General features: G+C 45.0%; 3 protein-coding genes across 3 annotated transcripts; 1 reads left to right on the top strand and 2 right to left on the bottom strand.

Moving 5' to 3' along the window:
• Window positions 1–5,128: 5,128 nt before the first annotated feature.
• Window positions 5,129–9,585, top strand: LOC100277315 (uncharacterized). Its single transcript, NM_001150915.1, is given in 8 exon segments — window positions 5,129–5,509; window positions 6,238–6,271; window positions 6,406–6,639; window positions 7,198–7,287; window positions 8,025–8,090; window positions 8,167–8,261; window positions 9,192–9,239; window positions 9,314–9,585. Coding segments are annotated over 8 exon segments (969 nt in total). The 5' UTR covers window positions 5,129–5,225; the 3' UTR covers window positions 9,432–9,585.
• Window positions 9,586–10,583: 998 nt separating this feature from the next.
• On the bottom strand, window positions 10,584–11,979 carry LOC100275077 (uncharacterized). Its single transcript, NM_001165483.1, has 2 exons — window positions 11,073–11,979; window positions 10,584–10,974 (listed from the first exon to the last, which is right to left on the bottom strand). Exons 1-2 carry the CDS (start codon window positions 11,725–11,727, stop codon window positions 10,829–10,831), a joined length of 801 nt encoding a protein of 266 aa, NP_001158955.1. The 5' UTR covers window positions 11,728–11,979; the 3' UTR covers window positions 10,584–10,828.
• Window positions 11,980–13,752: 1,773 nt separating this feature from the next.
• On the bottom strand, window positions 13,753–24,837 carry LOC103647909 (sugar transport protein MST8). The gene is made up of 4 exons (XM_008672401.2): window positions 24,597–24,837; window positions 24,177–24,499; window positions 14,379–15,008; window positions 13,753–14,287 (listed from the first exon to the last, which is right to left on the bottom strand). Exons 1-4 carry the CDS (start codon window positions 24,721–24,723, stop codon window positions 13,835–13,837), a joined length of 1,533 nt encoding a protein of 510 aa, XP_008670623.1. The 5' UTR covers window positions 24,724–24,837; the 3' UTR covers window positions 13,753–13,834.
• Between the last annotated feature and the right edge of the window lie 919 nt (window positions 24,838–25,756).

Raw genomic sequence — 25,756 nt, 5'->3', positions numbered from 1 at the left:
CCCCTATATCAACACCTCCTGCAACGACCCCCTAAATGATCCCCTAAATGTACTATGCGCATATAAAAATTTCTCTTACAAACTAACTCGTGTGTCATCCACGTCGACGATCTCGCCCACGACCACCATGGCTTTGTCGTCGCCATTTCTCCGATTCTTATGGTCCAAGCGTGGGGAGCAAGAGGACACCGCGCGCCTCACATTCCCCACCATCTTCTCCGACACGGGAACAGGATGAGGTGAGCGCACGGTAGCGGGCGGAGAGGCTGGACGCCGTGACGGAGAGCATGCCCAGTGAGGTCGCCCATGGCCTCGACGGACTTCATCTGCGTGCACGACAGGGGATGCGGCGCTAAGAGCTCGTCCTCTACCATGGCGAAAATGAGTGGGGAATGGGGCATGTCGTCAACGCATTGGGCCTCCAGCGAGGCAGAGGAACAGGCTGGAGCGCGGAGGAGTACCATAATATCGCTCCCGAGGACGAAGGCGAAGCCGACGATGAGGAGGAACGACCCACGAGGCACAACACGGTGGAAGGCAATGACGACTACATGGGAGGACGAGCTAATATCGTGCCTTCAGAAAGGGGAGAGAGACGATCCTGCTAGCGTAGTGGCATGAATAGAGGGAACTATTGCAGTACTTAGAGGTCTATTTTCATCGCTAACTGAGGGGAGGGGGAGAGGAGATGGGAACCAATGCAAACAATCTTAGGACACTGGTAATAAAAGCGATGTGACCGTAACGACGTTATGTGCCACCGCCCGACACGTCAGGATCAAGCAACAAAGCAGGTGTAAGTGTAACCCATCACTCAACAAACACACATACCACATACACACACTTATGCTTGCTCTTTTAGCATGTTAGGTTATTCTCAGCGCATGGTGTCATACTCACTTAATACAAACCATGTAAGATAAAAACTGATTTGACATATGAGTAAAGAGAAAAGAGAATAAAGCAGTATCTTTAGGGAGATACCGCTCAGGCACGAAATCAAGGCATCGAAACTTGAAACCATCCAAGTGGATCATAATTCATACTCTTTGTACACATCTAGCATTTAATTGTCTTGTGGGGACTACGAAATAACATATGATACTATACATTGAGACAACTATATCTCATATAACAACATATGATATGGCAACTTTGGATATCATGACAAGAAACAATGGGTTGTCAATAGCATTAAGGCATGTACAACTCTGAATCCCTTGCACGTTACTCTAAGCACAAGACACAACCAAGACATAATATGATACAACGAATGTGTCTAAAACTTGTGTTACTATATTCATTGCACCAATCAAAGTGTTTAATAAGATCAATGCACCGATCAGTTGTCTTCTACCTCGTGCATAGAGCTAAGAGACACTTTGAGTTTTTTATATTTCGGCCCCTAGATATAGCCGAATACAAAGTTCAAGACATCTATTATACATGTCCTTAGTTTGTGTCCAACATGTCGTGCATATAGTCGTGCAAAATATTGTTTTGTACTATAGACAACACTATTTATATAGTGAAATTCAAAATAGGATGTGAGATATGGAATGGGATATGAGCCATTAGAGATAGCCTTGGTAGGTGCGTACCAACCAACAGCCAGCGGAAAAAGTGCAGCGATAGTGGTTGCCAACTCGCCGTATGTCTTAGCCTTGGCTAGAATTGGACCTCGGGTGAGTGACCAGTTTGTTTTGTCAATGGATACATTGTTTTTTTCTGTCTTGATACAACCTTAGACTATTCGTAGCAAATCGTGTAAAATAGAAGATTTACACTGTAGATTACAATATTTATAGGGTGAAGTTTAAAATAAGAGATAAGATAAAGGAGGGGATAATAAAGCTACTGCAGACAGCTTCACAGTTCGGAGCCACAGGTGCCTTGCATTGCGAGCTTCTGCCTGGATGCTTCATTCAGAAAACCATTTCGTCCTAAAGACGTGAGGCCTGTTGTATATGAACCGAATTCGACTGGTCCGGTCCGGTGCAGAAAATCAAAATTTTCGCTTGAGATCTCTGTGTTTGTGCGTGTGACCGTGGAGGTAGTGAGGCTAGCTCTCGGTAATTCCACGAGAGCGTCCAGTTCGGTTCAGGTGCATGACAAAAACAACACAGATCGATCGATAAAACAACTACCCAGCAATAAAACGATCTCATCTCTATCGTAGGGCATAGCCTGCTGCCTCGTAGCCTTTTTTTCACACAACTTTCCAGGTAGTACAGTCACATGTGTGTGCCCCCAATCTTGTCACTTTGGACCTTTAGTACTAGCATGATTGTTTAGACCGTAAATACACTGATTTAACCTGCCAAGCTGGCATATCGTCTAGACCGTAAATACATAAAGAGCCGAATATTCACGAATTTGTTTATAGAGGATCATGCCATAGTGTTCATAGTACCCTACCCTACGTTCTTTTACTGATCATGTATTGATATAAGCAGATGATGCACGGATTACAAACTCCAGCACCAGGAGACTCCAAGACCACCTACAAGACGATATTGTTGTGGCGAGCTAGACCAACTCTAACTGTATGGGCCTTGGCCAAATTATATTGATCACGTTTGGCTGGTATTTGGTGACGACTACTCGACTAGAGCTAGCCAGCTAGGACTTGTGTAGAACCGAATGAGAGAGAGCCCTTAAACGTTGCTGCACCTCTCTTTTACAGTACAAGGGACGGTGAGCTTAAATGTATGCATTACTTGTGGGTCCTAACTATCATGGAGCCAATTACTCATGTCCTTTCTTAAACGTTGCTCTCATACCTGAGGCTTGGATCACCTTTTATTTCAAACTTCATTGTACAAACAGTGTTATCTATAGTGTTTTGCACGATCATATGCACAATTTGCTAGAGACAGTTTTATAGCAATACTGCGTAGACCAAACATGCACCAATGTAATAATACCTATTGAAGTGTCCTTAGTGGCGTAGACAGGAGGCTGTCAAGGCCATGGCCCCTCCTATGGTTTGTACAAATATATAAGTACATACTAATTACTAGTAATTTGTAAGTAGTAAAAAGTATAAAAACAATGATTAGTTCAATAAATATTGGTTATTTATTTGTTTGTGTTTGATAAAAATATGTAGTCTATTAAGTTAAATTTAAATTGACACTCATATACTAAATATAAACTATTAAATATTGATTATGGCACCCTCTATACAAAAATCCTGCATATGCCCCTGTGTCCTAATCAGTCCTTGCTTAGAGTGAGAATGTGTGCCTTAATGGAGCTCAATATGGTTCATTGTACCTCTTATTGCATGAGAGTCATGGCTATAGAGATTTTTCCATTCCATGTCAATTGGCTATGATTGCCTGACCAGATATGGTTTCAAATGCAATGGCATGCATACATGGTAGTATTGGGACACCTGCTCTCCTGAGTGTGTGTCAGGGTGAAGGTGATTGTTTAGCCTTCCCTTCTTAAGGTGATTGCCAAACATGTTAGAGGGGCAAGTATAAAAAAAACTCGACCTTCAAGGATGGTACTTAGAAAAAAACTTCTCACATAGGCCGAGAAAAAAATATATAAACCCTTATCCCATCCATATATTGTGGAACTCAAGCCCATAAGATAACGACTACAATCTAGCTTTAGACTTGTACTCCCTCCGTCCCAAGATATAAGGCGTAACCACTTTTTATTCTTGTCCCACAATATAAGGCGTGCTCTCTCTATACATACGTATATCGATGCAGTGGCATAGAGACAATTAAATGCATTTCTTGGTCTTTGAACCAGAGGTGGTTACGCCTTATATCCTAGGACGGAGGGAGTATTTTGGTATGTGACAGATGAAAATGATTTTTCAACTGTAGCCTGAGATTCACTTCCACAAGAAAATAATTTTAGGGCCCGTTTGTTTCCCTTGATTTTGAGGAATTAGAATCTAACTAATGAAGTAGTCTATTTTTTAGAATGTGACATTCCATAACTTTCCAACATTTATATATAAGCCTATCTCAAATTCATGGGGTGAGATATAGAAATTGATTCTATAAATTTACATGCTACATTTCTAATGTACAACTTATAGCAAACTCTTCTACTTGCTTTTTTATAGTATAAATATAGTTTATAATTATCTCTCTCGTATAATTTAGGATAATATACAAGTAAATTACATATACAAATATAATAACTTAATTAGTTTGTGTCTAAATTATTATTATTGGAATGGAATTCAATTCCAACCAAACAAACGGGGCCTTATAGAAATCACTTTATTTTCATAGAAAAATATAGAAAACGAGAAAATTTCTCGTGTTTTAAAGAAGGCCTCATAGGAGTAGAGTGTTTGCTGTATTTTTTATAGGGGTGATTTTGTATACACATATGTGCGCTTGCGTTTATTTTGTGATTCAATAAAATATATTTTTTAAATATATAGTTTTGTTTTTTATTAAGCTAATTAGGGCACAACGTTTTCTCTCAAAGAAAACAGGAGACAATGACGACATTGACCCTGTTTATTTGGGATGTTTCCAGCTTCTGGCCACCAAAAAATGTTATAGATCGCTAAATGCGCCAGTTTTTCAGTCAGTTTCTATAAAAATTGCTTTAGTAAAAAACCGCCTAAAATTAACATGAACACAAAATCGGCCGAATCGTCATGATAATAGGAATCTATTGCTTTCTAGATCATGAACCCTTTAAACCACTTTATCTTTTTTCACACCTAATCCATATAATACTTAGATTATTCTCGCAGAAATGATGGTGAGAAAAAAGCCGAAGAAAACAGGTCCATTAAAAAACGGCCAAACATCACAGTTCGACCTCGAGCAATCTGACTTCTGACACGTATGTAGTGACATCAGGGTCCAAATGTGTCCCTGTAGAAGTCCGTTCCGGCGCCAAACCCAGAACCAACGCTCCCCGTCGGCCGTCCAGGTCCAGCCCGACCAGCCCGGAACCGGAACGCAGCCTCAAGCCCTCAACGGGCGGCGCGCACAGCACGACACCGACACAAAGCAGCGAGCCAGCCGCCCAGCCGTACGAACCCAAGAGTTCCCACCAGGCCCAGAGCCCAGGGCCCAGGGCCCAGAGCCCAGAGTTCCACCTCCCTGCCCCTCCTCGTCGTCGCATTCAACTGCTTCTTGCGGTAGCGACTAGCGATCGACCCAACTTCCCACCCGCCCCCGCGTCCGCGAGCTCGCCGAAGCTAAGGCCTAAGGGTACCCGCCCTCGGCGCTATGTCGCTGTCGCCGGCGGACAGCGCGGCGTACTGGCTGCGGTGGCAGGTCCTCGTCTGCGGCGCGCTCATCGCGCTCCCCGCGGCGGCCGCGGCGGCGCTACTGCCGCGGTTGCGGAGGGCGGCGCCGCCTCTGCGCGCGGCCGACCTCTGGGTCTCTTGCTGGGCGCGCCTCCACCCGGGTTGGCTCCTCGCCTACCGCGCCTTCGCGCTCGCAGCGGCCGTCGCGCTCCTGGCGCGCCTCCTCGTCGGGCACGGCCTCACCGTCTTCTACTTCTACACCCAGTACGGTCACTCCATCCTCCTCCTCAAGGCGTCGTACTTTCTCTCCCTCTCGGCTTATTTGCTAATGCTAAAAACAGACAAGTGTTACTACTATACACTTAATTCCTGCTGGCATATCTTATACTTGCGTGTATGTCATTTTACAATGTGGTTCGAGTTAGCGTGTACCTAGGAAGTTGGGCTAAGCACGTGGCCGAGTCAAAATAAATGAGCCAATGGACAGGCTTCCCAATCAGGCCTTGTTCGTTTGCAAGAGGTTTGGAGGGGATTGATGGCTCATTCGACTAGAGGTGTATTATTGAGGAGGGTATTATATCCCTGCTTATCTTCCTCAACTCACCCATAACCGAACAAGCTCTAAGGCTTTGTTTAGGTACTCTAGTATTCACTCTAATCATCATATATTGAGCATCTCAGTTTGCCTCAATACATGCGTATTATGGTGAATACTAGAGTACCTAAATAAACGAAGGGGATTAAATCTCTTTCTATTTAATTTTGAATAGGAAGTGATTTAATCTCCTTTAATCCACTGCTAACCGAACAAGCCCTTAGCAATTTCAATCTATACAGCTAACAGACCTAAAGATTCACCCCCACAGATTGACACACACTACCTGGCGTGCACTTGATCGCACTCTTATCAGCTGCTGCTGTGCTTACTCGTGTTGCTTGTTTCTTAACTCTCATTTTGACTCCAAGCTTTATTCTTCGAAATGGTTTTGCAGGTGGACATTTCTATTAGTCACCATATATTTTGCGGTATGTTGCCTGCTTTTGTTTGTGTTCCGCTGCCACTTTACTAACAGCAACCAGTTTTCAAGAATTCCTTTTTTTTAGTTTATCTGTTAACCTTTTGTTGACTTCACTGTTTTTCTTGGGTTTGTTACTCTTAGTTTGCCACAGCTATATCAGCCCATGGCTGCTGGGTTTACTCAAGGAAAAGTTTGAGGAAATCCGATGAATCCCATGGATTTCTTAATGCTGATGTCGAAAATCGTGATGTTTCCAATTCCATTTCTGGAGAGAGGAAAAAAGATGAGACAAAAATGATGGTGAGCTATTATGAACAAATAGCGAATGAGAGAAGAGCAGGGTTCTGGGGCCGGTGCATGCAAATCATATACCAGGTTTGTACTATATTCTTTTCCTTGTTAAGAATTACATATTTGTGTGTTTTATGTTGTCTGGATAGTCCTGCCAATTCAGTGTTTTTTTGATGGGGTCCGGCCAATTCAGTGTTAGGCCGTCTGTAGCAGTCTACACATATTGTTTACAGAGTAAAGTTTGAATATGGGTATATATAAGCTGTTGGAGATATTCTCACCACTGTGTGGAATGTGCCACACCAACATTTGATGATTGGTCACAGCATCATGTTTGATGAGCGTTTATCCACCTTATTTAGTTTCTTTCGAGTTGTAACTATGCAGATGCTGCTAATATCAACTTGTGAAATGTGATTCAGAAGTCAAAATGATTTCATGCCTCAAACTAGGGAATTTAGCTCATGTAGTTTTTCTTTAGTTTTTGCTGCCTTGGCCATTTACCAATTTCTTTTCCTAAAACACTCCCATATGCACCACAGTGCAAAGCTTCTGCCTGCTAATGAACACTTGATTGAACAATTGATGATGTGTGTCGCTCTTAAGTGATGAATCTTCACTGATATTCTTGGCGTTCTGCAGACTAGCGCAGGTGCAACAATGTTGACCGATGTCACATTTTGGGGGCTTCTTGTGCCATTTTTCTACCGTGACAAGTTTGGGTTAGCGTTGGTATGTCGACAGTCCTACCTTTGTACATATTGTTCCTACTATGCTTTCGTGGTACTAGACATTAGAGGACTCAATTGTTCACAGCATTAGCAAGCCCTGTCTTACTAAAGGGCACAAGTTAAATGCTCCATATATCGCAGTGGTATCATGCACTCACCATTATATTGAGTGGTAAAAAACAAAACATGAACTCTAAACATCAAGTCAAATAGTCTGTGTTGAATGTGCCATTATCTCATTATGTTAGTTAGCAAAGCCTATATGCCATATGATAGAGCAATTGCCCTGGCATTTTCTGAATTCCATGCTGTCCATCTTCCAATTGAAGCCCTTTTGGAGGCAAATCTAGTTTTGTCTGATCTCTGTTATGGCCTAGAAATGACCACCTGAAAATTTGAGAAGTCAAAATGGGAAACATAGGGCACAAATGAACTCAGAAGATTAACTGATTAAGGCCTTGTTTGGAAGCAACCCAGTTTTTAAGAAACCAATTTTTATCTTTTAGCAAGGAAGGAGAGGTCAGCTTCTTGGTTTTTAAGAAACCGAGAATCTAATTTCTATAATCTAAGTCATAAATTGGTATGTTTGGAACCACCTCAATTTCTATAAACTAGTTTCTTAAAAACTGGGTGCTTCCAAACAGCAGGACCTAAGCTGTTTTATTTTCACCAACTCGACTGTTTTTTTTTACGCAGTGCCTTATATCTTGCCATCTTGTCCACCAAAATTTCATGCAGGTCACTGATGGCATGCACTCCCTAAATGCTGTTTTTCTACTTATAGACACAGTTCTCAACAATATGGTGAGATTACTTGTTAGTTATTTTGATTTGCCCATTGTGCAGTTGGTTTAATTACTTAAGACTCATGGATTTTCAGCCCTTCCCCTGGTACCGAATGGCTTTCTTTGTTTTCTGGAGCTGCGCCTATGTAACATTCCAGTGGGTCCTTCATGCTTGTGGAAGCTTATCCTGGTAGATTTTCTCACTTGCTGCATAATTTAGAGAACTAAATGGAACGCCTTTGGTTTAGTATTCTCGGATTGGATGCATCTTTATGTTAGTAAATTGTGTACACCAAGAGAAAGATGAAGCAAAACCTACAAGCTAGTATATTAACTTATAAAGAAAAGGAGACAAATGTAAAATGCTTTCGTTGAACCCTGCAATGGCCATGCATCTGTTGATGTGCAATTCCATACCCATGTGACGTGTAGTATTGTCTTAAAGCAATTTGGCATGTGTATTCACTATTCAGCTTGTGTCGTGATTTCATTCAGATTTCCGAATACGCTGCAAATTCGCTGCAAATTCACTGTTTGGTGCTGGCCATGCATGTTGGCACACTCTTATTAGCAAAGTAGTATATCCTAATTTCTCAATTCCTGTAGTTTATCTTACTATATGTCTATATGTTGGTATGTCATCAATGCAATGCATATTGTAATGTTGCCTTCGGTTCATTTATGCATGCATCTGAGGGCCTGTTTGGAAATGCAGTTTTGAAATGATGTAGTTTTGAGATACTATAGTTTACAACTGTACATGACAAAAATACTATAGTATTACTTTACCATAGTAAAACCATAGTATTCCTCAAAACCGAGATCTGTTTGGTTCCATTAGAAAAACAAAGTATATGGAGAGAAGAGAAGAAAACTGAGGTCCTGAGTGAAGTTTCGAAAACTCCAAAAATACCACGGTTTCAGGTAAACCATGGTATTTAAAACTGTGTTTTGCCTGTACAAACCAAACACCTTTTGTGTTCCAATACTATAGTATCATCAAATACCATAGTATTGTTTTAAAACTGCAAAAATACTACGTTTCCAAACAGGGCCTCATGAATGAGGACTGATGTGGTACCTTCAGTGACGGAACTGTGATCCTTTTCTGCTTTTTCAGGTGGCCATACCCGTTTCTGGACCTTTCATCATCTGGAGCTCCTATATGGTACTGGCATCTACCTCCTCTCATACCATCATTTACTATCCGGGAATGCCTACAGCAATCTGAATTTGGTGCAGGTACCTCGGCATGGCAATCGCTCATATCCCCTGCTTCTTTTTGTATTGGTTGGTCGTCAAGGCGAAGCACACTTATTTCCCACGGATGTTTCCACATGCTTATGTTAGGACAGTATAGATCTAAATATCAGTAGCATACTATTTCAACACCTGCTTGGCTCAAGTGTACACCCGTATAGTCTCATTGAATTCGCCGCACCTTTGAGATGGGTCTGAGCTCTGAAAACAAGCCGGTACCGGCGGCTTGATCAATGAAATGCAGAGGCTCACAATCACCTGGAAACAGAGTCTTGTCCTGTCTTGCTCCTTCTCTTGTAAAGCATGTAATCAGCCACAACTACTGCATCTGTTCGAATCCTAAACCCTAAAACCTTAAAATACTGCAGCTGTTCGACTGCTGTAATTACAATCTATAAAAATAAAATACCGTACACAGAAAGGAGATCCGACACCGCAGCCGTCCGGCATCACACCATACAAGGATCGTCTTTCGTATCCAAATATGGCGAACCAGATTTGAACTCTTTGCTTGCTCAGTTGCTATCTCCATCCTACGGGAGTTAGCTAAAAATTTACTAGTAAAATTAGCTTATTAATTATTAGCTAATTTGCTAAAAATAGTTAATAGCTAAACTATTAGTTAATGTCTTTAGCTAATTTTAGCAGTTAACTATTAGTTATAGTGTATTTAAACACCCTCTAAGGGCTTGTTCGATTATTTTTAATCCATATAGATTGAAGGGGATTGATAGGATTGATACGGATTATGAGAGATTTTGACTTAGTAGAGATTGAAACCCACTCAATTCATATAGATTAGGGTAGAACCGAACAAACAAGCCCAAGCCCTAAGTGATGGATAGTAGCTAGAGGAACATGACGTTCATTGTCCTTTGGTGAGGAAGACGTTGAGCACCTGCAGTGCTTACGATCCAGCTACCCTCCTGAGAAATTCATGTATGATTCTTGTGAAATTTCTGCCTTGTTTGGCCTAAGTTGCCCTAGCTTCTGTCCAACCTGAAACAACGATATAAGGCCTGTTTGGTTTGATGCCTAAGTTGCCACACTTTGCCTAACTTTTCTGCCTAAGGTTAGTTCTTCAATTCGAACGACTAACCTTAGGCAAAGTGTGGCACATTTAGACACGAACCAAACAGCCCCATACACCCGGTGTTTACAGCGTTGCCATCCCTATATTTGGTCTTGAAGCTCAAATTCTCTTTTCAACAAAGGGCATCACCACATTTGCTAATAGCTATGCAACCCACTGTTACCCAATTAGACATTTGCTATATTCACAGTAGAAACCCCAAAGTTTAAATTTCGAATCAGTTGCTACAATTACCCAATTAGACACACACACACAGGAAGACTCAATTTCCCTGGCCATATCTGGATTAAAAAAAAACTCAAGCTACCTATATAGACAATCACTACGATCTCATCCCCCCAAGGCCCCAACCAATTCGGCTCGATCTACCACCTTTACATGTAGGACGAGGCGAGCAAATTCGTTCACAGCCTCTGCTTCTCGCCGCCGGTCGGCCTGCCCGACGACGACGCGACCCTCTTCACGAAATCGGCGAAGAAATCCGCGTAGTTGGGCCCCGTCTGCAGCCGCACGAGGTTCGTCCGGTACGGGATCAGGATCGTCTTCAGTCCTGAAAGCACGCACGGACGCAGGCTGACCAATCGCTTCATCGATATGCTAGGTTTTCAGGCTACGGCGCGAAGATCGGCAACGGGGAACTGGGCTCACCGAAGATGCACATGGCGCGGTAGATGGCTGCGGCGGCGATGCCGTCGCGCGCGGGCGTGTGCCGACTGCCCTCGAGGCAGCGGAGGAAGGCGAGGTCGGCGCGGAGGAGCTGGGCCTGGTCGTGGGTGTCGTAGGCCATGTCGTGGCAGTAGCAGCAGAAGTCGAGGTGGTCGACGGGGCGGCGGTCCCAGAGCACGGAGCCGGCCTCCTTGCCGCTGGACCAGTTGGGCCCGCAGTAGTGGCCGTAGCGCGGGAACAGCTTCGACAGCCACGCCCGCGCGCCGCCGTGCCACGGCAGCTGTGCCACGTACGGCCGGAACAGCGGCACCGCGCACCCCACCAGCTGCCGCGCCTCCGCCTCGGCCTCCGCCTCCTGCTGCTCCGCCGCCCTCCGCGCCGCGGCGGCGGAGGCGGGGTGGACCGGCTGTTTCGGCGCTCGCCGCAGCCCGCGCCAGAAGGGGACGAGCAAGGCCGCGAGCGGGTTGGACGCGGTGGCGGGCCGCGCGGGGGGCGCCGTCGCGGTGACGGGCGTCGCCGCTGTTGGGGTCGGGGTCGGCAGGCGGCGGAGGAGGACGGCCGCGGGGTTGAGCTGGAGCGCCGGCTTCGAGGAGGCCGGCGGCGGCGCGGAAGGCGAGGGGGAGGAGGTGACCTCCATTGCCGCCGCCGCCGCCGCTGCGCGCGAGGCGGTGGGGATCCCGCCCGTTTTCTCTCCCCGCTGGCTTCGCCTGCGCCTTTTCGGCGGCTCGATTCGTGCGGCAGTGGCGTGTGGATGTGCGCGCTTTGTTTGTTATTATTTCCCCTCGGCGGGCGGGTGGGGCCGCGGCCGCGGTCGACGGGGGTTATTTGAGGTGGGGATTGGCTGGCGCGGCGGGGCGGGCGGTTCGCCGGGTTTGGGTGGCGGATAAAGAAAGGATCCCTGTGGAAGGTGGGTCGCCTATATCCGTGCGCTGGTTTTGTTTCCGTGTCGGCTGCTGTAGCGGTAGCGTAGCCTGACGCGTGGTGTGCTGACTCGTCTCGGACGACAGATGGACACCGGGTCGTTTCTAGAAGCGGTGGCCAAGGGTTTCCCGGTCCCCGCGGCGGCGTAGTGGTAGCCGGAAAACAGCAACCTACTCACCTTCTATCTCTAAAACTTTTTTACAGTACATAATATAAAGTGGATTAGGGATGACAATTTTACTCTCAAAATCGAATCTCGACCGGTACCTGAACATGACGCATAAAAAAAAACCCGGCTACTTAGCGCTACCTCAGCCAGGCCGTTTTTTCCTACTCTCCCGACTACCTCGTACTACCGCTACGGCGCTACATACATGGTCTGAGCTTTTTTGAACGGCACACCACCCAAAAATAGGATGCTAAAGTACGGCTCAAGATAAAATGATATAGGTCGTGTATGAGTCAGTCCTTAAATTTCGGCATGTCAAAGTCTCTAGCACGACTCACACGCATGGTTAGACTTGGGCCAGCTTGTGCCAAGGAAGCCAACATTATTTATTTTTTAATTTAGTAAGTTATAAACTTTATATGGTTGTAATATTTAGACTTTATATGGTCAAATGATGCTTATATTGTTTAATATCTTTATTTAATAAGTTATGGATTTTATATGGTTTAAATATATGTGTCGAGCTTGGATCGGTACGACCCGATGAAAGTACAACTTGTTTTATTAGGGCCAGGCTCCATCCCTATTTCTATGATATGGCTCGAAAGTATTTTTGGTCTTCTTGGACTAAGCTATTTAGATCGAAGAACGATGGACCCAACCCAATCAGGTCTAAGGGTTCATTTGGTTCGTGCCCTCGCTGGTAATTGCCTGTGAGATAGTTGATCCAAGCCCCAGGCGCTCGAAATCGAACGGCTAGGAGCGTTGTCTCTTGTCTGGGCCAGACGAGTTCGACGGATGTTGGAGCCTACTTTTGCCAAAGCTTCTCGTTAAAACATTCACTTCGGCATAAACAAATGTGTTTTAGGTACACGGCTAACAGTGAACGAATGTAACCTTCGGCCATGATATTGCCAAGAAAAACCGAAGCGGTGTAAAGAGAAGTTTCGACCAAGTATGCGAACGACGAAGGTGTGAGCCGAAGCCGCTAGCTTCGGCATGGGTGAGACTTCTCATGCAAAGATACCAAGTTCAAGACTTGTGCAACAAGAAAGAAGGAGAAAAGTCATCAATGTCACTGTGTCATTTATAAAAGATGTCTAGACTTTAGGGCATGTTTGTAATTTTCCACGAAGCTGTTCATCTTCCCTACGAATAGATGAACAGTGTCCTACATAAATTTACCTTTTGAGAGGGCATAGTTTTGTATCGTTTAGCCTTCAAAGAACTTTCGAGCCACCTTGTGTTAAGAAGCCGAAATTATGTTTATAAACTCATTTGATATGAAGGAATATATAATAAAAATGTCAAGACATATCAGATGAGTTTTTACACTCAATTACTCGTTGTGGTTTTATTTTTTATTGTTCTAATCATATCTCTTTTTAAAAGGTCTTCGTCCTCCGCGATAACACTTCGAAGAAGTGTTAAAACAAGGATGAAGATTTATATATTTAACTTATGTTGTTTTGGTATTCAATGTTTTCCGAGAATTGAAATTAAGTATCCAATAATAAAGAATATTGTAAGAATTCATTAAAACACTAAAATTGATACTATTTTTAGGACGGAGAGGAATTAAATGATTTTGGGATGACAATTTTCCACGAGACAGTAGAAAAGTAACATGAACTAATGACTAAGATAACGATTGCTATACGGCGGTGGACGTGAGCTCGACCTTGCGGCCGCCGTCGACGGCGAACCGCTTCCAGTACCAGTGGTTGGCCCAGATCCGGTCCATCTCCTCAATGGGGATTCCCTTGGTCTCCGGCAGGAAAAAGTAGACGAAGAGTGTCATGGCGATCTCCCATGCGCCGAAGAAGTAGAAGAGGCCGAACTTGAGGTGGCAGAGCAGCATAAGGAAGATCTGCGCGATGATGAAGGTGAAGATCATGTTGAAGACGACCACCACGCTCTGTGCTGCAGAGCGGATCTCCAGCGGGAAGATCTCGCTGGGCACCAGCCACCCCAGCGGGCCCCAGGACCAGGCGAACGCCGACACGAAGACGCAGATGCAGAACACCACCCCGATCGCGTACGGCCGCGAGATGGCCGCCACGCCCGTCGTCCCGAACTTGACCGCGATCAGCGTCCCAAGCACGAACTGCATGGATTGCATTGCATTGCATTGTACAACATGTTTGCCAACGTCGTCAACAAGAAAAGAATGCTGGCCCTTAAGGACTGTACTGTACCTGTGCAAGGATCATTTGGATGCCGCCCTCAAGGAGTAGCTTGCGGCGGCCGAGGCGGTCGACGGTGGCGATGGAGACGAAGGTGGAGAACATGTTGACGAGGCCCGTGATGACGGCCGACATGAGCGAGGCGGTGCCGCCGAACCCGATGGTCTTGAACAGCACGGGGGCGTAGAACATGACGACGTTGATCCCCGTGAGCTGCTGCAGCGTCGGGATGAGGACCGCCATCACCAACTGCGGCCGGTACCGGCGCTGCAGGAGGGTCCCCCACGGGTTCTGGATGGCCTCGCTGGCCTCGCTGGCCGCCACGAGGTCGTCGAACTCCAGCGAGACGTCGTCGGTGCCGCGGATGCGGCGGAGCATGGCGCGGGCGCTCTCCACCTTGCCCCGGGCGACCAGGGAGTTGGGCGTGTCGGGGAGGAAGATGGAGCCGCCGACCATGATGACGGCAGGGACGGCGGCCAGTCCGAGCCCGATGCGCCAGCCCCAGCCGCCGGGGATCTTGGCCGTGAAGTAGTTGATCAGGTTGGCGACGAGGATGCCCACGGTGGTCATGAGCTGGAAGCTGATGTTGAGCATGCCGCGCATCTTCGCCGGCGCCATCTCCGACAGGTACAGTGGCACGGACTGCAAGGGCACACGCGTACGTACGGGAACACATGAATATACAGATCAACGTTCTGATTGAGGGCCTGTTTGGTTCGTGGCTAACTATGCCACACTTTACCTAAGGTTAGTCGTTCGAAATGAAGAACTAACCTTAGGCAGAAAAGTTAGACAAAATGTGGCAAGTGAGGCTGCGATCCAAACATGCCCTGAATGACTACAAACTGTAAAATAAACCGTTACAAACGAATGAACTCTCAAGCCATCGCATAGAAATAAATCAATATTTCGCATTTATCGGTTTGTCAATTAGTAGAAAAGAGTTCAAAGCCTACAGAAAAACTACCACTAACGGTTTCATAAAGAAAACCGCAAATAAAAATGCTATTTTTATTGACAGTTGACTTAAGAAAACCATTTGTGATGACGGTTCAAAAATAACCGTAAGTAGAAATGTGAAATACTGGCTAGCACTGAAAAAACGTAAGTGAAAATAAATCTAGGAGCTTCTGGCAGTGCATGCTCTTCCAGGTGCGGCTGCACACAACACATGCAGCATACTCTACAGTGCAGGGAAGTTTGGTCTCTGTTGGCACTTGGCAGCAAGTTTCAGTTGCCCGCTAAAAAGGCCAGCCGATCAGAGAAACGGTTCCAAAAATAAATCGCGACGCAGATCCATGCATCCGGCTGATGCGTACGAAACTGTTACGAATGCATGCACGTGTAACACCCACTTTGTAAGAAAATCTAAAAGGAGGGATTATATTCCTTTATACGTTTGTGTGTGTCTTCTCTATCTATCATTTCATGTGAACCCCTTACTTACACAAATAAATAATTAACAAGAGACACTTAAATAACTTGTGCATCATTTGGATTTTTGTTTGTTTGTGCATTTAAAACAATAGTAACATGGATAAAAAAATAATATATTATAATGAGTAGAAGATTTAGATTAAACCCTAGATTTGAATTTGGATTATTATGGAAAAGAAGAAAGGGAATTTTAATGGAACCATTTATACCTTCCATAAATACATGACAAAGAAAATAAATGATAATATGGTGAACAGTAGAGTCTATATATTCACATTAGTAGGAATTCGGACATCTGGAGATTTGATGGTCGAAAGAGGAGTTTGAATTTGAATTGAATTTGAAAAGAGTAAAAAAAAAAGAGAGGAAAAGCTTAATTGGGCCACCGGGCGCCAATTCGGCCCACTTGGACTTACCCTGCGCTCGGCCCAACTCCACGTTCGACGCGCGCCGACAGGAGGGCCCCACCGGGCAGACTCACACGCGCGCACTGACGGGCGGGTCCCGCGCGTCATACACCTCGTCCCCGCTTCCTGCGCATATCCGTGTCTCTCTGCGCGTGGGACCCACTTGTCGGGTTCATCCTCTTCGATCGACCGAAACAACCTCCGCGCGGTCGCTGGCGGACTCCGCTCTCGGGCGCGTAGTAATCGGCGCTTCCGTTGCGCCCTGGACTATAAAAGAAGACCGCCGTGATCCCCCACCCTCATCTCATCCAATTGTACCCACCTCCGAGCACCAACACCGTCGCCGCCGTGAGCTCGTAGGGCCGTAGCGACCCGCCGCCGTCGACTCCGCTCTATATCGCCGCCGGGCGGCCCGTGGGTGGCCGGTTGAGTTCGCCGGACCACGGGGAAACTATACGCGTGCTCAGACTGCGAAGATTGGCTTCCGCTCGGCGTGAATTGCTCACCGGAGTACAAACTCCGCCGCGGATCCGCACACCTCCGTGGGCAGTGGCCTTGCTGCCGTGAAGCAAGGTAATTTACCACCCGCACGCTTCCGTCATGCCCTTCACATTGTTTAGCGTTGGTCAATTTTGGGATTCGGGCTCAGGGGCGTCGAGCGATGCGCACCGGCGACCATCTCCGCCGTGGAGATGTCTCGGCGGCGCTCCCCGTTGAGCTGAGGTTGGGGGCGATTCGTGGACCGTCCGATCGATCTTTGACGGTCCCGATTAGATCAAAGACACCCCTTCGTTCAATCGAGTTCGACCGTAGATTCATGATCCGAGGGTTGCGCGTCGATCTCGGTTACGTTGAGCGCGGGCCGTTGATCGCCGATCTAACGGCTGTGGATGTGTACCGGTTCGGTTTATACTAAGTCTAATCCGTGCCGTCCGTGGGTGATCCAACGGTCCAGATTAGATGTTACCCCTTCGCGGGTCGATTTTGTTAAAGAACCCCTCGGGTTTCACTAAATCAACCCGCCGTCCCTCGGGCACTGTTCCCTGTGTCTGGGATGACTTACACCGAGCCCCCTGACCTTTCTTATAATTGAGGCCCAGTCCAGTGAATAGGAAAATCATAGAAAATGATTTAGAAAATGATTTTTAGTGTTAAAATAAATCCAGAAACTTAATTAATTCATAACTAATTCATTTTAGCTCCAAATTGAGTCATTCCAATTCCTAAAATTTTGTAATAATATTCTCTACCATTTAGAATCACTGTTTTGACATGAACTCTGTCAGAAAATTTATTTATCATTTAATCATATTATAATCACCTTAAATCTTAGAAAATTCATAACTTGAATTCTACAACTCCAAAATTAATAATTCTTTTTCCTGTGATCTTATTTTAATATGTAGATTATTACTGTGTATTTTGTTTATATGTTTGATGTGATGTTCATTTTGCCTATACCATGTTTGTTTGTATTGCTACGACTAGTGCGAGGTCACGAGTCATCTGAAGATCATCCTGGTACCTGGAATCTCAAGACCCAGGCAAGTTGTGCCCTTGATCACTTCCTTTACCCACTCATGTTCTAATTAATCATAATGATCTGCATAGGTTAATTTGATGGGACCCAATAGGTTACCCTAGTTTGTCTATCTTTATACCTTGTTTACCACTGAACTTTTTGGGTAGTACTTGCTAGTGCTTTATGTGGTTTTGGGTATGAAGATACATTATTCATGATCACACTTTTATTATCTGTTTATTATCACTGTTCATGATAAGATCATTATGTTAATTGGAACATGGAGAACCACCCGGGAAAACAGTGCTACCACAAGGGTTTAATGGGACGCCCTTGGCCGATTAATTAGGAAAGCTAGTGGAAGACTACCTTACCCGAAAGGGGCAAGGGCAGTAGGGGAGTGGTCAGTGTAGGGAGGCCCTCGGGAGGATTTTGCTGTGATGGCGGTCCTGCAAGGGATTCCTGGGAAGGCCCTCGGGAGGATTTTGCTGTGATGGCGGTCCTGCAAGGGATTCCTGGGGAGGCCCTCGGGAGGATTTTGCTGTGATGGCGGTCCTGCAAGGGATTCCTGCATTGGAGCTTCCTATAAACTGTAGCGGGTTTTCTGAAGCTAGTGGAACTTTGTAAAGGCCTCGTAGTGTTACCCTGCCTCGCCTCCTCGGTAGAGGTGTATGGGAAGTCGCGATCCCTTGGCAGATGGGTAACATGACTTGTGGGTAAAGATGCGCAACCTCTGCAGAGTGTAAAACTGGTATACTAGCCGTGCTCACGGTCATGAGCGGCTCGGACACTCACATGATTAAATTATGGAACTTAAACTCAATTTGTCATATGCATTGCATCGCAGGTGAGTTTGTTACTTTTGTTCTACTACTTAATTGGGTTGGTATTTACTTATACTTAGTAATTGCTAATAAAATTTTGACCAACTTTAAAAGCAATGCTCAGCTCTAACCATCCTCTTTGGTAAGCCTTACACTTCACGTGAGCTCCCACCTTTGGCGAGTTCATGCACATTATTCCCCACAACTTGTTGAGCGATGAACGTATGTGAGCTCACTCTTGCTGTCTCACACCCCCCCCACAGGTCAAGAGCAGGTACTACAGGATGAGGCGCTTGGAGGATGCGGTGATGAGTTCGTGAGAGGTCTAGGTCGTCGTCTCCCAGTCAACTTTGGGTTGCTGGACCGTTGTCTCCTTATAATGTAATTATTTATTTTGTATAGAACTCCTGTTATATATAAAGATGTGACATTCGATCCTGTGCCACTTTACATCATATGTGTGAGACTTGGTCCCAGCATACCTGGTGTTTATGTTAGCGCCCGGGTTTTGGACCCCTAAAATCCGGGTGTTACAGAAGTGGTATCAGAGGAATGTTGACTGTAGGACGAAACCTAGATAGAACCGGACAACCATTATTTACTTACCTCTGCTACTCTGATTCTTTTCTAAACTCTTCTTAATCATTTCTCATCTAATTCCGCTTTACTCTGATTATTCTTACCTTTTTCCTTCTAAAGACAAATGTGGATTCCACACCTTGAAATCCTGTACCTAAAGTGACTTTAGGAATAGGAGACCTAATCCTAGGAACAAAAAAAAAACTATTTTTATAAGTGTCTATGTATTTGAATGTTTGTTCTTATGATATTTGTCTGATTTGGATCTTTGATTGAGTGTGATGGGTTGTGGAGTAATGTCCACAATCGCATCTGCATATACACATAGGCATAAAAAAAATATATTTATAAAATAACTAGACAACCTAGATTATCCCCATTGGAACACATCTAGCTTAAGAGATTTATCTTATCATAAAAGCTCTCATTCTAACCAATTCATCTTATCTTAAAAGATTCTCCCTTATCTTAATAGATCCATCTCATCTTAAAAGATATTCATCTTATCTTGAAAAGATTTTATCCTTATCCTAATAGATCTAACTGGCCTCAAAAGATTCTATCTTTATGGATCCATCTTGTCCTAATAAGCATACTTATCCACCCTAGTTTAACAATCATGATCTAACCTAGATCTGATCCAATCTAAAGTGATTTATCAAACATGTTAGATAATACTGATGAAATAGTTTAGACTCTACCCCTATAAAACAGGTCTTAACTTAGTTCACCCTGCACTAAATTAAGAATGACAGATCGACTTGGCCATATGCAACTACCTTAACCATCTGATAGTTGCATAACCCCTCAATTTTAACCTAGCAAGAAATTCTAACCTACCTACATCATATAATCCATCCTATCCCAAAAGATTCTAACAGGTATCCTACCCTAGTAGATCTATCTAACCTAAACTAGTCTAACCTAGTCATATCTAACCTAAACTGGATTTTATCTAATCTATTATTTAACCCAGTGTAAGTTACTTAATGCTGGTACAAAGGATAAGGCCATACTCCTAAATCACTTAAGCCTAATTTGAAGACTTATATCAACTTGGCCATACACAACAACTCGATCTATATAACAAGTTACATAACTTACCCAATCAATAGAGTCTTAATGGATTGCATAATCTATCAACCACCACCTAACATCAAACAAACTTTTGACCTACATCATGTAGTCTATCTCATCCATACCTATATTAACCATATTCCCCAGCCCAATAATATACACTAACTCCTAATCAATGAGACAAGACTGAAGAAGATGATCAACTTCATCAAAGGAGGATGAGCACCAACTCAAGTCTTCAAGGATCAAGTGTGGTCACCAAGATGAGTCAAGATCCACAATCTTGGATGGAGTTTTTCTTATCCTACTCTTTCTTACCCAAACCTATATATACCCTAAAGACATCTTCTATCTTACATAATAAAGTGGACATACATATAATACCCATGCTCTCCTAATCACTTACTAATGAAAAAAAAGAGAGACTCTTGATTTTGAACTAATTAAGAAACTGAAAGCTAAATTGCAAACCACTCTTCCTATATCCCTTTTCTTACAAATCTCGAGGACGAGATTATTTTTAAGGGGGGTAGGATTTGTAACACCCACTTTGTAAGAAAATCTAAAAGGAGGGATTATATTCCTTTATACGTTTGTGTGTGTCTTCTCTATCTATCATTTCATGTGAACCCCTTACTTACACAAATAAATAATTAACAAGAGACACTTAAATAACTTGTGCATCATTTGGATTTTTGTTTGTTTGTGCATTTAAAACAATAGTAACATGGATAAAAAAATAATATATTATAATGAGTAGAAGATTTAGATTAAACCCTAGATTTGAATTTGGATTATTATGGAAAAGAAGAAAGGGAATTTTAATGGAACCATTTATACCTTCCATAAATACATGACAAAGAAAATAAATGATAATATGGTGAACAGTAGAGTCTATATATTCACATTAGTAGGAATTCGGACATCTGGAGATTTGATGGTCGAAAGAGGAGTTTGAATTTGAATTGAATTTAAAAAGAGTAAAAAAAAAGAGAGGAAAAGCTTAATTGGGCCACCGGGCGCCAATTCGGCCCACTTGGACTTACCCTGCGCTCGGCCCAACTCCACGTTCGACGCGCGCCGACAGGAGGGCCCCACCGGGCAGACTCACACGCGCGCACTGACGGGCGGGTCCCGCGCGTCATACACCTCGTCCCCGCTTCCTGCGCATATCCGTGTCTCTCTGCGCGTGGGACCCACTTGTCGGGTTCATCCTCTTCGATCGACCGAAACAACCTCCGCGCGGTCGCTGGCGGACTCCGCTCTCGGGCGCGTAGTAATCGGCGCTTCCGTTGCGCCCTGGACTATAAAAGAAGACCGCCGTGATCCCCCACCCTCATCTCATCCAATTGTACCCACCTCCGAGCACCAACACCGTCGCCGCCGTGAGCTCGTAGGGCCGTAGCGACCCGCCGCCGTCGACTCCGCTCTATATCGCCGCCGGGCGGCCCGTGGGTGGCCGGTTGAGTTCGCCGGACCACGGGGAAACTATACGCGTGCTCAGACTGCGAAGATTGGCTTCCGCTCGGCGTGAATTGCTCACCGGAGTACAAACTCCGCCGCGGATCCGCACACCTCCATGGGCAGTGGCCTTGCTGCCGTGAAGCAAGGTAATTTACCACCCGCACGCTTCCGTCATGCCCTTCACATTGTTTAGCGTTGGTCAATTTTGGGATTCGGGCTCAGGGGCGTCGAGCGATGCGCACCGGCGACCATCTCCGCCGTGGAGATGTCTCGGCGGCGCTCCCCGTTGAGCTGAGGTTGGGGGCGATTCGTGGACCGTCCGATCGATCTTTGACGGTCCCGATTAGATCAAAGACACCCCTTCGTTCAATCGAGTTCGACCGTAGATTCATGATCCGAGGGTTGCGCGTCGATCTCGGTTACGTTGAGCGCGGGCCGTTGATCGCCGATCTAACGGCTGTGGATGTGTACCGGTTCGGTTTATACTAAGTCTAATCCGTGCCGTCCGTGGGTGATCCAACGGTCCAGATTAGATGTTACCCCTTCGCGGGTCGATTTTGTTAAAGAACCCCTCGGGTTTCACTAAATCAACCCGCCGTCCCTCGGGCACTGTTCCCTGTGTCTGGGATGACTTACACCGAGCCCCCTGACCTTTCTTATAATTGAGGCCCAGTCCAGTGAATAGGAAAATCATAGAAAATGATTTAGAAAATGATTTTTAGTGTTAAAATAAATCCAGAAACTTAATTAATTCATAACTAATTCATTTTAGCTCCAAATTGAGTCATTCCAATTCCTAAAATTTTGTAATAATATTCTCTACCATTTAGAATCACTGTTTTGACATGAACTCTGTCAGAAAATTTATTTATCATTTAATCATATTATAATCACCTTAAATCTTAGAAAATTCATAACTTGAATTCTACAACTCCAAAATTAATAATTCTTTTTCCTGTGATCTTATTTTAATATGTAGATTATTACTGTGTATTTTGTTTATATGTTTGATGTGATGTTCATTTTGCCTATACCATGTTTGTTTGTATTGCTACGACTAGTGCGAGGTCACGAGTCATCTGAAGATCATCCTGGTACCTGGAATCTCAAGACCCAGGCAAGTTGTGCCCTTGATCACTTCCTTTACCCACTCATGTTCTAATTAATCATAATGATCTGCATAGGTTAATTTGATGGGATCCAATAGGTTACCCTAGTTTGTCTATCTTTATACCTTGTTTACCACTGAACTTTTTGGGTAGTACTTGCTAGTGCTTTATGTGGTTTTGGGTATGAAGATACATTATTCATGATCACACTTTTATTATCTGTTTATTATCACTGTTCATGATAAGATCATTATGTTAATTGGAACATGGAGAACCACCCGGGAAAACAGTGCTACCACAAGGGTTTAATGGGACGCCCTTGGCCGATTAATTAGGAAAGCTAGTGGAAGACTACCTTACCCGAAAGGGGCAAGGGCAGTAGGGGAGTGGTCAGTGTAGGGAGGCCCTCGGGAGGATTTTGCTGTGATGGCGGTCCTGCAAGGGATTCCTGGGAAGGCCCTCGGGAGGATTTTGCTGTGATGGCGGTCCTGCAAGGGATTCCTGGGGAGGCCCTCGGGAGGATTTTGCTGTGATGGCGGTCCTGCAAGGGATTCCTGCATTGGAGCTTCCTATAAACTGTAGCGGGTTTTCTGAAGCTAGTGGAACTTTGTAAAGGCCTCGTAGTGTTACCCTGCCTCGCCTCCTCGGTAGAGGTGTATGGGAAGTCGCGATCCCTTGGCAGATGGGTAACATGACTTGTGGGTAAAGATGCGCAACCTCTGCAGAGTGTAAAACTGGTATACTAGCCGTGCTCACGGTCATGAGCGGCTCGGACACTCACATGATTAAATTATGGAACTTAAACTCAATTTGTCATATGCATTGCATCGCAGGTGAGTTTGTTACTTTTGTTCTACTACTTAATTGGGTTGGTATTTACTTATACTTAGTAATTGCTAATAAAATTTTGACCAACTTTAAAAGCAATGCTCAGCTCTAACCATCCTCTTTGGTAAGCCTTACACTTCACGTGAGCTCCCACCTTTGGCGAGTTCATGCACATTATTCCCCACAACTTGTTGAGCGATGAACGTATGTGAGCTCACTCTTGCTGTCTCACACCCCCCCCACAGGTCAAGAGCAGGTACTACAGGATGAGGCGCTTGGAGGATGCGGTGATGAGTTCGTGAGAGGTCTAGGTCGTTGTCTCCCAGTCAACTTTGGGTTGCTGGACCGTTGTCTCCTTATAATGTAATTATTTATTTTGTATAGAACTCCTGTTATATATAAAGATGTGACATTCGATCCTGTGCCACTTTACATCATATGTGTGAGACTTGGTCCCAGCATACCTGGTGTTTATGTTAGCGCCCGGGTTTTGGACCCCTAAAATCCGGGTGTTACAGCACGTAACAAAACAACTACAGTACATGCAAATTAAGAAGATGTACCTGATTGCTGAATCCGACGCCAATGCCGAGAAAGATCCTGCCGATGATGAGCATGGCCACGTTCTGGGCGAGGCCGTTGAGGACGGCGCCGACGAGGAAGATGGCGCCGCCGCCGAGCATGGACACCCTGCGGCCGCACCTCTTGGTGATGTAGCCGGCGAAGAGGGAGGCGACGAGCGCCGCGAGGTAGAGCGAGGAGGTGAAGAGCGTCAGCAGCACGCTGTCGAACTTGCAGTACTGGTTGGTCTCCACCACCTCCTGCTCCTTGGCGTACACCGACGGGAAGAAGCGCTTCAAGAACGGGTCCATGGACGTCACGCCGCCTGCACTCATCATCGCATGCATGCGATTCGCTAGCTTGATCATCCAGATTGGTGGACTGGACGACGGATCGGAGCCGAGGTGAGCACATGCACATACCTGAGATGCCAATGTCGTATCCGAAGATGAGGCCGCCGGAGGAGGCGACGAGGCAGGTGAGGAAGACGAACACCGTCATCTTCCCCGGATATTGCTTGCCCTTCTCGGTGAAGGCGCCGCCCGCCATGATAACTGAGAGGATCTGATCGGAAGGAAAAGTGATAGGTGGAGCCAAGGGATCGATCGTAGGGAATTTATAGGGGTTCTGTTAAGAAGAGATACTACGAGATAAATAGATAATAGCTGAAGAGTCCTTATCCCATCATATATATCCAATCAGTTGACGTATGTGATATATACAAATCTAATACACGCAACTTTATTTTTTATTATGGGTAAAATTAGTTTTTTTTGTCTGTTTAACCCGTTCGATTCCGGCATTATTGGAACCAACCAGCAAAAAAACAGGCTCATCGTCAAGATCTAGAAGGGAGTTAGAAAGTCGAGAAACGAAGGACGAATCGACCGAAATCAAGCAAGAAAGCAACAGCCATGATGACAATCCACACTGCTGCGCTAAGCATGTGCTTGTTTAGCAAATTAAGAGCTTGATGAGAAGATACAGTATCTATGGGTTCATCGATTTATGCGTGTACCTTCTGTCGTTCCCGCGCCGTATTTGATTGATTCGTGTTTTAAGATATATAGCAGCTACCGTATTTGAAAGTTGCAAGGTCTTGTGATCATTTGAACTTTGATTGTTTCTCACTCTCTTCCCCATTCTCTTTCTTGTAAACGTGAAGCAAGAGGCTCCGATTCTTTGTTTGGAGGTCGAGGTCCTTGCGGGACTTGATATCCCCGAGATTGAGAAGAAAACTTAACCGGTCTTCGTGATAGTTTGAAAGAGGGAAAAAGTTAAAAGAGATTCGTTCTTAGTGGACTCCTCAGCGGAGAGTAGGTTCCTTGAAACCGAATCTCGGGAAACAAATCGTCCGCGTCTTTTGCATTGTTCATACTCTGCGACGATTTGTTTCTTTCCTCTCCCCTCTCTAGTTCTCTTGCTTGTGATAGTTTTGAGTTGGCTACCAAAGTTATCCGTATTGATTGAGCAACTCATAGCAAGAACTTCTCTTCCGCACTCCCGATTTCATTAATACTCATTCTAATGCTAACCTCGGATGAAGTTTGTGTTCAAAATTTATAATTTTCAGATTTCGCCT

This window comes from Zea mays, chromosome 2, assembly GCF_902167145.1.
Source record: "Zea mays cultivar B73 chromosome 2, Zm-B73-REFERENCE-NAM-5.0, whole genome shotgun sequence".
NCBI classification, from domain to species: domain Eukaryota; kingdom Viridiplantae; phylum Streptophyta; class Magnoliopsida; order Poales; family Poaceae; genus Zea; species Zea mays.
This window is presented reverse-complemented; position numbering and strand designations above follow the sequence as displayed.

Coding starts and splice junctions, on each gene's coding strand:
- LOC103647909 (XM_008672401.2), bottom strand. CDS start 24,723: ATGGCGGGCGGCGCCTTCACCGAGAAGGGCAAGCAATATCCGGGGAAG. Junction 24,500..24,596: donor ATACGACATTGGCATCTCAG/GTATGTGCATGT, acceptor TGATGAGTGCAG/GCGGCGTGACGTCCATGGAC. Junction 15,009..24,176: donor GCGTCGGATTCAGCAATCAG/GTACATCTTCTT, acceptor GTGCCCTTGCAG/TCCGTGCCACTGTACCTGTC.
- LOC100275077 (NM_001165483.1), bottom strand. CDS start 11,727: ATGGAGGTCACCTCCTCCCCCTCGCCTTCCGCGCCGCCGCCGGCCTCC. Junction 10,975..11,072: donor CCGCGCCATGTGCATCTTCG/GTGAGCCCAGTT, acceptor GCGTGCTTTCAG/GACTGAAGACGATCCTGATC.